This window comes from Teleopsis dalmanni, chromosome 2, assembly GCF_002237135.1.
Source record: "Teleopsis dalmanni isolate 2A chromosome 2, ASM223713v2, whole genome shotgun sequence".
NCBI lineage: Eukaryota > Metazoa > Arthropoda > Insecta > Diptera > Diopsidae > Teleopsis > Teleopsis dalmanni.
In genome coordinates this window covers 7,396,625-7,409,125 of record NC_051847.1, presented here as the reverse complement: position 1 = coordinate 7,409,125, position 12,501 = coordinate 7,396,625, and the positions used below count along the sequence as shown (strand labels likewise).

At 32.1% G+C, this 12,501-nt stretch overlaps 3 protein-coding genes across 3 annotated transcripts in view; 2 read left to right on the top strand and 1 right to left on the bottom strand.

Moving 5' to 3' along the window:
- The window catches only part of LOC119684897 (putative uncharacterized protein DDB_G0292292), a gene marked incomplete at its 3' end in the record, with an annotated part of 137,368 nt that overhangs the window by 6,003 nt on the left and 118,864 nt on the right, over positions 1-12,501 (top strand). The window lies entirely within an intron of this gene.
- On the bottom strand, positions 502-3,152 carry LOC119684911. Its single transcript, XM_038099048.1, has 2 exons — positions 3,144-3,152; positions 502-1,194 (listed from the first exon to the last, which is right to left on the bottom strand). Exons 1-2 carry the CDS (start codon positions 3,150-3,152, stop codon positions 502-504), a joined length of 702 nt encoding a protein of 233 aa, XP_037954976.1.
- On the top strand, positions 5,627-11,167 carry LOC119684952 (putative fatty acyl-CoA reductase CG8303). The gene is made up of 5 exons (XM_038099113.1): positions 5,627-5,893; positions 8,732-9,236; positions 9,917-10,358; positions 10,444-10,701; positions 10,762-11,167. The coding sequence occupies exons 1-5, from the start codon at positions 5,627-5,629 to the stop codon at positions 10,892-10,894; spliced, it is 1,605 nt and encodes a 534-aa protein (XP_037955041.1). The 3' UTR covers positions 10,895-11,167.

Below are 12,501 nucleotides of genomic sequence, written 5' to 3'. Positions count from 1 at the left end.
CCATCCGATTTGCACTCATAATGCCTAAATCACGGTATTCATTAACCAGCTCAGCATAAGCTGAAACTGAACCACACACACGCACAGTATCTTCTTGAGACACAGCAGCCTTACCCTTCATCATCAAAGTCGTCTTCGAATCAACTAACCGCTTCCTTTTCAAATCCACTAACAAGTCATAGTGATTAAGGAAGTCGGCTCCAACAATAGGGCAGCTAACATCCGCAATCACGAACGTCCACGGGAAATCTCTACGCAAACCCAAAGACAAAAGCAGTCGACGCTCGCCAAATGTTTGAATAGGCGTACCATTAGCGGCATATAAATTAACTGATGCAACACTGTTAGCCCTTTGCTTCCAACGACAGAACGACTTCGGTAAAACTGATATGTCCGCACCAGTATCAATGAGGAAAACGGTCGACGTGGCGGGATCTTTAATACTAAGTCGAGCTATACGAACACTAACCCCTTCTCGGCTCGACGACGTAGAAGGAGTGCCTAGTTTTTTGACTGATGAGAGCTTGCCACAAAACTACAGGGTTGCCGACAAGCATTAGCTCTATCACCAAACCTTTCGTGATACCAGCACCAATCTGGATGACTTCCTGGTCGGGAACGAGTTCGCCTACGCCTCCTCGATGACGATCGACTTTGCACCGACTCACTACGACGTAAATCCAAACGACTCAGACGCTGTTCGATTTGCTCAAGTCTTCGTAAAATCACAGCATTCTCAGAATAGGCTGGACAATCAGAGGCTGACGCTACAGCTATCTGTTGAAAATCACCCGCCTCGCAAATACGATCTGCTAATTTCGCCAGTTCTGCTAGTGCCACGTTCGATGCCTGCAGAATAGCGCGCACTTGTGGTGGCAAACGCTTCAGCCAAAGAGACTTAAGGAACTCATCGCTCACCTTGTCTTTAGCTAATGCTGTCAACTCCGTTAGCAACTGTGTTGGGCGTCTATCACCAAGTTCAACTTCTGACAACAACCGTTGAATCTTCCGCTGCTCGCTCTCACTGTACCGCTCTATGATGCAAGCCTTTAAATTAGCGTATCTTCCAGTTTCAGGAGGATGAAGCACTGCATCACTTACATCGGCGATAACACTTGACTCAATCGCTGCTACTACCGTGTTGAACTGTGTGATGTCACTCGTAATGGCAGCTACTGCGAATTGCGCCTCGATCTGAGCAAACCAAATCTCCGGTCGCTCGTGCCAAAACGGTGGCACCTTCACTGCTACACGGTTTACGACACTTCCACTATCAGAAGCCATTACTACACCTTCGTCTGCAACTGACATCACAGCTCGATAATTAGATATTTAGCTCAGAAGTTAATATTTCTAAATTTAAACTTTTTCGAAATCACGTCGGGGTCACCAATTTAGCAATGATCTGTTCACCTTGCTAATTAATAAAACTCTAAAAATTTTCAATGTTAATAAACTTTTATTCAACTTTTTACAGAGAGAAAAATCGGAACGTTCTCCTCAATCAAAACAAAAAACTTAAAAATATTTGAAATTGAATTTTACTTTTTAAATTCAATAAATGCACAGCCAACTGGGTCGCCACACGACTATAATAAATCACCAGAAAATCGGGGCCACTAAAGATGCAGAATACTCCGACCATAGTAAACTTTTTATGACAACAATTGACTCTTGCAGAAAAACTAGTTCCTCAAATTAGTTTTTAACGATAAAGAGGTTTTTCGAACACTCGTGAACTATAACAACAAAAATTGACAATACAGCTATTTCGAATATTACCAAATACCTATGATCAATGGTCTTGGGATTATATCTTGTATTAAATAATACAAGTAAATAATTTTGTTAAAACTGCTAGTGCCAAGTGTTGAACTTATGCGCTGCTAAATTTGAAACACTTAGTCAACGTTCATTAGCCAACTGACCCAAAGCCATACTTGAGTTGTATGTTTGCACTTTGGAGTTTTGTTAATTTAAAGTGAAAGTTCATTAACAAATTCACTTGCTGTGTTTTTATTAGAACGAAATCATAAACCAGCTGTAAAACAATTCTATTAATTAATTATATTTTTATTTTAAATTGCTAAATTTCAACACTATTCTGAGTATTATTTGTTGCGTAATTTATATATTCTTTCTTATAATACTGAGAAAGTCATGCTAATATTATTCCACGAGTCGCATGGGCGAGACCAATATTTTGTGAATACAAGTTATAATTTATTAACGATAGCATTATATTTTGACTAGCCACATGGATGAGTGATGATAATATTTCCTACTTCTATCGTTGCTTTTTAAGATAGTCTTTCAAAAGCTGTTTCTCTCTACGTTTTCGTACTATGTTCTTTTTTATATTAGATCCTCAAATTAGCTATTAACGATAGCATTATATTTTGACTAGCCACATGGATGAGTAATGATAATATTTCCAACTTCTATCGTTACTTTTTAAGATAGTCTTTCAAAAGCTGTTTCTCTCTACGCTTTCGTACTATGTTTATTGTCATATTCCTCATATTTTGAAAGTGTTATAAGAGTTTCATAATCTTCATAATAGACACACTAAAAAGTGACCTTGACATAAATTCCATAAAATAAATGAAAAAATCTATAACAAAAAACTTTATCTGAATAGCGAAAAGCACTTCATAAGCAAAAACCGAACACAAAAAGATTTCGACAAAGAAAACGTTTAACAGAAACCGCTTACAAAGAAGAAAAACATAAGCAAAGCACTTAGCAGCACCGAAAAGTAGTTAAACCTATCAAAAATCAAACGCACGCAATTTTACAAATTTTTCAAATCATCGTTAAGTTGCATTACAGCCTCACAAACTGGCGAACTCGCCAACTCACAAGCTCGGCTTGTAGGTCTAAGCGTCAAATACTTTATCTCACAGATACAAAAACTGAGTTTTGTCGCGCGACTACCGACGCTTATTTTTAATTATTGTTTTTGGGATGTTCTGCATATTATTTTCGGGTTTTCCTTCACTATTTAAAAGCTGACATTTTTTAATTTATTTCTGTAATTTATTTTAAATGCTTTGTTGACAGAAATACCTTTTGGCTTCAAAGCGATTTTTATTTATTATTTTCTCAGTTAAAATTGTTGACTGTAGATATTAAGTGCTTACGCTATGCATTACTTGGGCTGAGAGCGTCTATCTTTGCTGAAATGCCAATGAGTACGTGAATAAGATTTTATTTCATATGATAAATAAAAGTGACATAATATTTCTAAAGAACCAAAGAAGAGAAATCCTATCTTGCAATTTAGAATTTCAACACATATTTTTTTTAAAATAAATAAAAAATTATAATGATCCTCATTTGAAAACATTTGATGAGGAGTTGCAAAAATATGAAAGTTTCTTTTAAACCTAATAAGGGAAAACTTCAACATATTTGGTACTTATTCTTCATTCCAATTCTACCTAATAAAAAAAGAGTTTATGTATTTTATTTGTAAATACGAAACACAAGTCAAACTACCTTCACATCATCTACACAACTTCAATGTAGAAACGACCACTTTCCAAATATTTCCAGCTCTGAAAACAAGATAATTAAAAATATCCGCTTCTTATTTGACAGGCCCGAGTCCCAATGTTAGCACTTGCAGTTCAAACAAATCATATACGGACTATAAACTAGTTAAGAAATTCGAATATTTTCTAAGACCACTGATGATGAGTCCTTGGCAATATTCCAGACAGCGTTGTATGGTTAGCCAAATTTCAATAAATTAAATAAATTTTTGTCCTTGTCTTTTCTTTGCTATTCGAATCCGTCTAACTTTTGAATAGTTCTTTTCGTCATAAAGACGCGTCACTCTCGGCAAGAGACTAACATCAAAAAGAACTAAGTTTGAGTATAGGTTTTTAGATCTGCTACACAACCCCTTTTTTTAATTGTCTTTTGAAATCTTTTTACCAATTATGAGATCAATCAGTAATTTATTTTCAAGTTCAGAATTATCTTAAATCAATAATTTGCGTAAATTATTATATGTACCAATTTAATATCTATGTACCATATAATCCTTCAAAAAGCCATTAAGGATACTTAAATGTCAATCATTTATTCTTTATTATATCAACCTTTTCCATTAACTCTCTCTCCCTGATTAAAATATCTGATTTTTCCATTGACGTCTGCTGCAAGCGGGTTCTAATATCGTCAGTGATTAATGATTAATTCTGAATCATAATTGGATATTAAATATAACGAAGGCTTGCTAGCATTGATCGTTGACTAACAGTTATAATCAATATTATGCAAAAGTTAAGCCTTAGTGTCGGTAATAACGTGTTGGGTAGAATTTTCGAAATATATAAAATTCTGTTACAGATATTTTTTTATTTCGCAAATTCGTCAATTTTGGCGATATAAAATATACTTGAATTTTCTCGCTAAAAATTTGAGACGTATTAGCTATTACATTGAGTTTGTTTTGTCTATATTTATAACCAGTCAAGTGGCATTTACTTGAACTTCAATTTTCTTCAAGTAGTCCTGAATCTGAACGAAGCCCTAAAACAGCAGATACATGTCGTGTGCCCAATCTAGTAGGATAAGTTGCCTTGAATATGTGTTTTATGACAATCTTTTTCTTGAGAGGTCTTTGATTGCTTTGACTTCAAAGATAAGGTCAATCTTGGACATCATCTCAACCATCACAATAACATATGTCTTAATCGTAAGGGTTCTTATTTCTGTTATTATACATTATACAATAAGTTTCAATGAATATGTATTTTGTATACGTATATATATACATACGTATATTTTGAAAATTTTTATGTGTACATAATATTTTTCTAATTTCATTTTAAGATTTCTTAATAAAAATAATCATTTTTATTTTTCTTAGATGAGGAAAATAAGAAAATAAGTCTCGTCACAATAACATTATTCGTCTTTCTAAACTATTCTTCTTCAATCTTTCTCCTTATGACAGCATTACTGCTCTTCTATATATATATATAGGTATATATATATTGTTTCATCAATATATATATATCAAAATATCATTAATAGATTAGATACAGATATCGAACTTATCACTTTAAAAGTGTATTCTATTGCAAGATTACAGCAATAAGCACGTGCAACAAAATCTTCCACGGATCGGTATTAATTCACTATCATACATATTCATTGACCAACCTTCAAAGAGCTTAAAATACTGGAAACCAATCTTTAATTTGCTTACGTATCTAAGTATCTTTTAACTGTAAACCGCAATAAAAGCCACAACAGCACCACGTACGAGTATCAAATGATTTGACGCTTTCGTGAAGGCCATCAAAACCGAGGTAAAATGGCCAATGTTACTTGGTCAAGTGCAAAACGTTGGCTGCTGCACAAAACATAATCAAGCAAACTGCAATGTGAATCAAAAATGTTTATAACACGTATTTTTTTTATTTGGGTAATTTAAGCCGATTAAGTTTAGAAAATTGCTTAGTAATTAATATAAATTATTTCAAATGATTTTAAAATTTGTTTTAATTTAATTTAATCATTTTTTTTTTGTTTATTATCCTACAGTTAACTCAACTGATTTAAAAAAAATTTACCCACATTGGCGCCGCCTACGAATTTGAATCACACTATGGCTGTCATCACCGATACTGGCAGCAAAACCGAGGACCTAACACTTCAGCAACAAAATGCTAAAAATTTAGCGAACATTGTTACCATACCGGAATTTTATGCAAATAAAAATATTTTCGTTACTGGTGGCACTGGTTTCCTGGGCACAGTTCTATTGGAAGCACTACTCGACACACACCCCGATATTGGCACTATATACGTACTAGTCAGAGGCAAACGTAAATTTGATCCAAATGAGCGCATCAATCGTCTATTACAAAAACCGGTAAACTTATGCCTTTTTTATATTGTAATATTTTTATTTAAATAATCCTTTAAGATTTTTCTATAAGCGACTATATTTGTACCATATATACTTCTTATAATAAAATAATACGGTTTTTAAAGAAGAGATAGTGCTATATTGCAACCACCATAACATATTTGTGTATACTAGAAAATTATTTCTTGAATTTCTGAATCTGTTACGTCTGAATATAAGTTCTTAATTAAGTCTGTGTTCTAACTTCTTCTGGCTCGATGTCACTCTAATCATTTTAAAGGCATTTTTTTCTTCTTTATTCCATGCGCCAGATAGATTAATTAAAATAGAAACTTTCCTTTAATAAAATATGTGATTTTATTAAGTGTTAGAAATGATGTTAATCCAATAAATTTATTCCTAGTACCACATTAATATCTTTTTCTAATATTTATACTTTATACACCGACACAATGAGTTAATAAATCTGTTTGCGCACCAATATCTTTACCCAACACATACCTTTTATACAGCAATATGGATCCCTGCTATCACATTAAGATCCAATCGGTTATCAACTTTGCTTAAATGGAATATAAAAATAATTCGTAAGTGCTAGCTTATTGCTTTGAAATAACCAATTAAAAATATGGAACAAAAAAGTGCCAGCTACAAGCACTAAAAAAATAATAATAGAAAATTTTAACAAAAAAAGGTTTTGTACAAAATATCTCATTTATGGTCTTTATATGTTTAATTTTAAAAAATTTCAACTGGTATGATTTTTTCAATAGACCCGCTGCCTAATTTTATCCCAACAGTACAAAGGATGGTCTCCTGAAAATGGGGACAATTTTTATTCTGGTAATTTCTATGAAATCAGGTCAAACTCGAAGTGATCGAAAACTCTGTGGCTTTTTTCTGTTGTGTCACTTTTTAATTGCGCACTCCTCCACCTGAACCTCTTAATCGCATCTTTCCATACGGAATTCGAGGCCTAGTTTCACATACGCAATGACATGCCAAATTTTGGTGAATTGACTTAATAATTTTTCTTTCTTTTCTCAAGTCTGAGAAAAAACCGTAAACAAATTTGGATTGCTCCTCCACAAATCATTATAAAGACTCATTAAAGTCAATTACATAGGTTTTAATGTTATTTTACAGCGTGTAAATGTAGATTTTATTGTTGTTTCAATTGTGGCTGATTCGTTTTGCTGCCGATCTTTTATGAGATTTTTATTGTCTGTTGCTGCGGTTTTATGAGATGGTTTCGCTCTTATTATGTAATTAAAATTTCGGTTTGTTATTTTCATTTTTTTATTAAATCGCTTTATATGTTGTTAAGTTTCATGTGTGTCATTAGGTCCATAATTATTTACAGTGAAAATTTTACTACGATCGTTCATGATCATATTTTTATGCCACATTTTCTACACAACAAGTTTATGGATATCATGATTAAGTTTTGAAAGGATTTTTAAGTTAGTAAAGTAATGATAGTAGATAGTTTATAGTAGATAGTTTATGTACCTTAATTATTATTAATTCCTTCAGACTCACTGATAACAAGGACACAGTATCCGAATTGGTCATTAAAATTCAAAAATTTTTTTAGTAAATGAAAGCGAAAGAAATCTAATTAAACGAAATGACACATATTTAGTGAAATAGAATTTTTATAGTTATTGTAAATTTTTATTATTTATAACAATATTGTAATAACAAATATTTTAATTGTAAAATTGCAATTTCTACAATCCTGAAATCCTGCTCTACTCTTCCATTCCTTCCATTTCTTTCATTTCTCCTATTTTGTATTCCTAAGAGGTGGTTTTGTTTTAGTGAATCCAAGTCTCACACTAAAACAAGCGAATATATGTGTTTTCCATCTTCTAAAAAAAAATAATCTTGCAAAAATTCTTCTAAATAATTATATCCTATATATGTATATCGTCAAATTTCCATAACTCGAATAAGAATGTTATCACATGTCAATAGGAATATGGGAAAATGCATTCTATAAGTCGAATTTTTGTTTTAAGTATGAATCCATTTTGGTGTTACGGGAAGTCCCATTTTCCAAAACAAATGTTTTGTCGCTGGCAGCGTGATTTAAAGTAAATAAAATAACTACCAATGCTTCCATTATTATATTATGTTGAGCCTGACAATGAAATTTGTACATCAAGCTTTTCTACAGTTGACGATATTATTGAGCATTATCTCTGTGAATTAGTATATCCGATTCTAAGAGGAACGAAAAGTAATGATGAGGGTTCGGTGGTTGAAACAGTTCATAAGCCTTCCAAGAATGAAGTAGAAGACTCATTCAATATTCTAAATATTTATTTACAAACGAGGCATTAAATAAAATGCAATCTTTTTTTAATGAAAATAAAAAAAAAATAAAATCCCAACTCCATATTCTGAATGTTTCAATTCACTATAACTTTTGTACTATATTTGATATCAAATAAATGGATATATTAAAATGTAATTCTAGTTTCTTTCAAAAATAAAAAAAAATAAAAAAATTTTCTAACTCGAAGTCTCCATAAGTCGAACCTTTTTTTTGCAAAATGGTACTTCGAGCTATGGACGTTTGACTGTATTATATATTTATAAAAATCGCAAGTCTTGTTGCTCTGACATTTGTTTGTTTAATAAAATTTGTTAATATTAAAGTTAAATGTTGGCTCTCAAATTGATCTTATTATGTACTAAATTTTTTACTGACTTAGTAATGTCTATGAATAATGACAATGCGTACGTTGAACTTATCTGAATTACATAGTTAATAGTCAATTTATTCTTTTTTTAGAAAAAAAATTAATTCGTTTCCTTGGGTTAAAATTATAGATTTTCCAAAAGTACAATGAAAAGACTTTGGCTAAAGTGGTACCCGTGGTTGGCGAACTTAGCGAAGTGGACTTTGGCTTCAGTGATGAAATACTAAACGAACTCATTGATAAAGTCAACATTATTTTTCACAGTGCAGCCACCATAAAATTTAGTTCCCCTCTGCGCACAGCCATAAAAACAAACTTGACCGGAACCATGCGCACAATTGAATTAGCGAAAAAACTAAAGACACTATCGGCCTACATTTACTGTTCCACAGCATTCTGCAATAGCAACAATCGTGGCCTAATCATCGAGGAAGTCTACAAATCACAATTCGATCCTTATGAAATGATGAAAATGGCTGAAGATGATGCAGTTTGGGAGAACTTTACTGAAGAGAAATGCCGAGGCATCATACGCGATCATCCGAACACATATACGTTTACGAAGAATCTTTCTGAAAATTTAATGATGGCTGAGATGAGTGGTTTACCAGCCGCTATCGTAAGACCTTCAATCGGTGAGTATGACAATCTAAACAAGCATAACAGCTCTTGACCAAATCAGAAATACCATCCGTTATTTATGTGTTTGTATTGGTTTCTATGGTTCAATGGACTTTAAAGATTTGGCAAATATTGTTAAGAAAAATTATACATAAATAGCGAATTACATAAATTTGCAAAAAGTTTTTGAACCATAAATCAATAGATTTTAGCAACAAACTTCAATTTGCACAAACAGTAGACAACGAAATCGATAATAAATTCACTCGAAATGTTAATAAACTTTCACATCTACATAATTTTTTAATTAATTATTAATTTACTAATACCTAATAACTATCGTGTGATGTTACTTAATGAATTGTAGATAAATCGACACAGTGAAAAATAAACTCTAACCACATACAGGTTAAATTGACCTGATAATTTTGTTAGAAAGACTTTAGTTCATGTGTTAAACCTGATTTAGTTAAAATCAGGTTAATTCAACAAAATAAGTTTTCTGAATATATCATAAAAGAAAGTAGATATTTAACACATCAGAAAACATACAGACATAGTATCTATAAAAAATTAACAATTGCTTATAGTTCCCTTAATGGATAGTAGTGTAATAAGATGATCGAAAGTATGAAATTCTAATGAAACTTTACTTTGTGTCTTCAGATATTCATCACATATTTTTCTTTTTTAGTATATGGTACTTGGGAACATCCAATTAAGGGTTGGGTTGGTAATGCAAATTCTGGTCACTTGGGTTTCTTAGCTGGTTTTGTAAAGGGTATTTTCCGTACCATGTGTGGACGTGCCACCTCTGTCATTGATATCATTCCCTGCGACTATGTGATCAATTCATCATTAGTCATGGGCTGGTACGTGGGTACACGTCATCTCAACCAGCCCGAAGTTATACACTGTACATCAGGTGAAGTGAATCCACTGACCTTGTCCGAATTTTGCGACATTATGAATGCAAGTGTTGAGAGGCATCCACCAAACAACTTCGTATGGAAACCCGCGGCAAAGTTGCGAAATGGCTGGCGTTACAATCTCTTCTTCTACCTATTTCACATACTGCCCGCATTGGTGTTTATAATACCGGAAAAATTGTTTGGCATAGGAATGCCGCAACACACGTAAGTTTTGTACTGGCAAAATATTGTAATCAACAAGAAAAATAAACAAATAATTTTAACTTTTATTATTTTTAAATAATTTTAGCGCTTACGAGTACATGCGGGTTTTCCACAAAGGCACCAAAGCGTTTGATTATTTCTTGGACAAAGATTTTCGGTACTCATTGAAGAATGCTTTGCGAGTTATGTCAACCATGCATGAGAGTGATAAAGCACGTTACAATTTTGATTCTAGTCAATGCGACTGGTCCGAGTTCATAGATCGTTGCCTCATTGGCTTACGTCGTTATTATTTTAAAGAAGCCGCTGTAACCACCTCATGGCATCGCAACTACTGGAAAGTGTAAGTAAAATGTGATTTCTGTAGAGCACCACAATTATTCAAAACGAATTTTTCTTGCAGTTTCAACATTTTGTACTACTGCGGCTATGTAGTACTTCTGGCTGTAATTTTTGGCTTTTGTGCACCTTTCCTAGGTTTGAAAGTAGGTCTCGGTCTGGCACTTCTTATCTGGGCCTTCCTAATTTGGTTATAGAACTACCTCACCACACGACTTTTATTATGTCTGGTTAATATATTTAAGTCACTTTATGTACTTCTTACTATCATGTTAATTTTATTTTTATTTAATTTTATTAAAGTATTTACTCTTTTTGTTATGTGGAGAGAACCACATTACTCGGGCATAGTTTTAAGTAAAGTCAGCCTATATGTAAACCTATTCAGAATTTATGTATAATTGAAGTGTACTTTAAAACGAAAGCATATAAGTATTCTTATTAATATAATTACTTATATATACATAATACGTGTGCATAAAATAATTATTGAACAAATATTTGCTATTATAGTGCTTATAAAAACAACATTTTAAATAATGTGAGTGCGCTCTTCCCAGGGTTTTAGTAATACATCTAATTTCTAAGTTTAATTATTTGCGGTACTATTTTTCATAAAATTAACTTTAAAAAAAATATTCTTATGTTAAAAACATTTAAAAAAATAAAAAATTTTTTAGTTTTTAATAATCAGTTTTTTCCTTTGTGTATTTCATATTCGACTTACCTACATTAAATATCAGGTTCCATACAAAGGCAACTCAGTTCGGGGACTTAAGTATGACATTGAAAATTTTAAATTTCACACCTAAAACATTTGAAAAATATAAATTCAATTCCTTTATTATTCTTTATTATCCAGTTCCTAAATCCTTTATTATTCCTTGTTCCGATTATTGAAAGACACAATGGTACATCGCTACATAAGACACCATTCTTATAATATTCATACCTCATTCTGGTCGAAGAAAATGTACCGAAAATGCGAATTGACAATTGCAGGACACGATCAAAAGTATGAGCATATATAGCAATTCACTCTCCATCTCCATCGAGATTCCCTTGTTAAGAAACCAATAATAAATATAATTTCAAATCTACTGAGACATACTTCTGTCCGATGTTTAATTATTGTTAAAGAAGATCCAACATTAAATGTGATATACAATTTAGTATTTAACAGTTTAGTAGTATTTAGTATTTATGAATCATTTTTTATCATTTCGTTAATAAGAATCAGTATCATTTTTATACATCTCTAAATATCACTATATAAAGCTATTAAGCGTGATTTTTAAAACATACTCATTGTTATCATATAACAAAATATAGAAACTACACGACATATATCAACGGCCCAATGTTCTTACGACCCAATGTTCCCCTGGGAACGGAATGCAATGAAGAAGAAGAAGATGATGACAAAGTTCAAGCAACAACAACAACCGAGGGTATTTCACATTAAGAGCTCACGCATAATGTATAAGCTTCAACACCCAAGTTTACATAAAATAGTGGCAAAAATACATAAAAAATGTCCAAGCACCAAAAGAATAATTAAAATAATGAGAAAATAATACTTCAAACAAAAATATTCTTTCTTCTTCATTTCTTCTTTTTTTTGTCTCTTTAATTATGTTTTCGTTGTTTTATCATAAATAATTCAAAATCTATATGCAGTTGTGTCGTGCACAGGCGCTGTGTAAACGTAGAATTATCACATAATTATTATGGCACTATATGGCAATACTGATTGACGACAGGATAAAATTACAAGTAACATCTAATAAGAATTTTCCAGGAT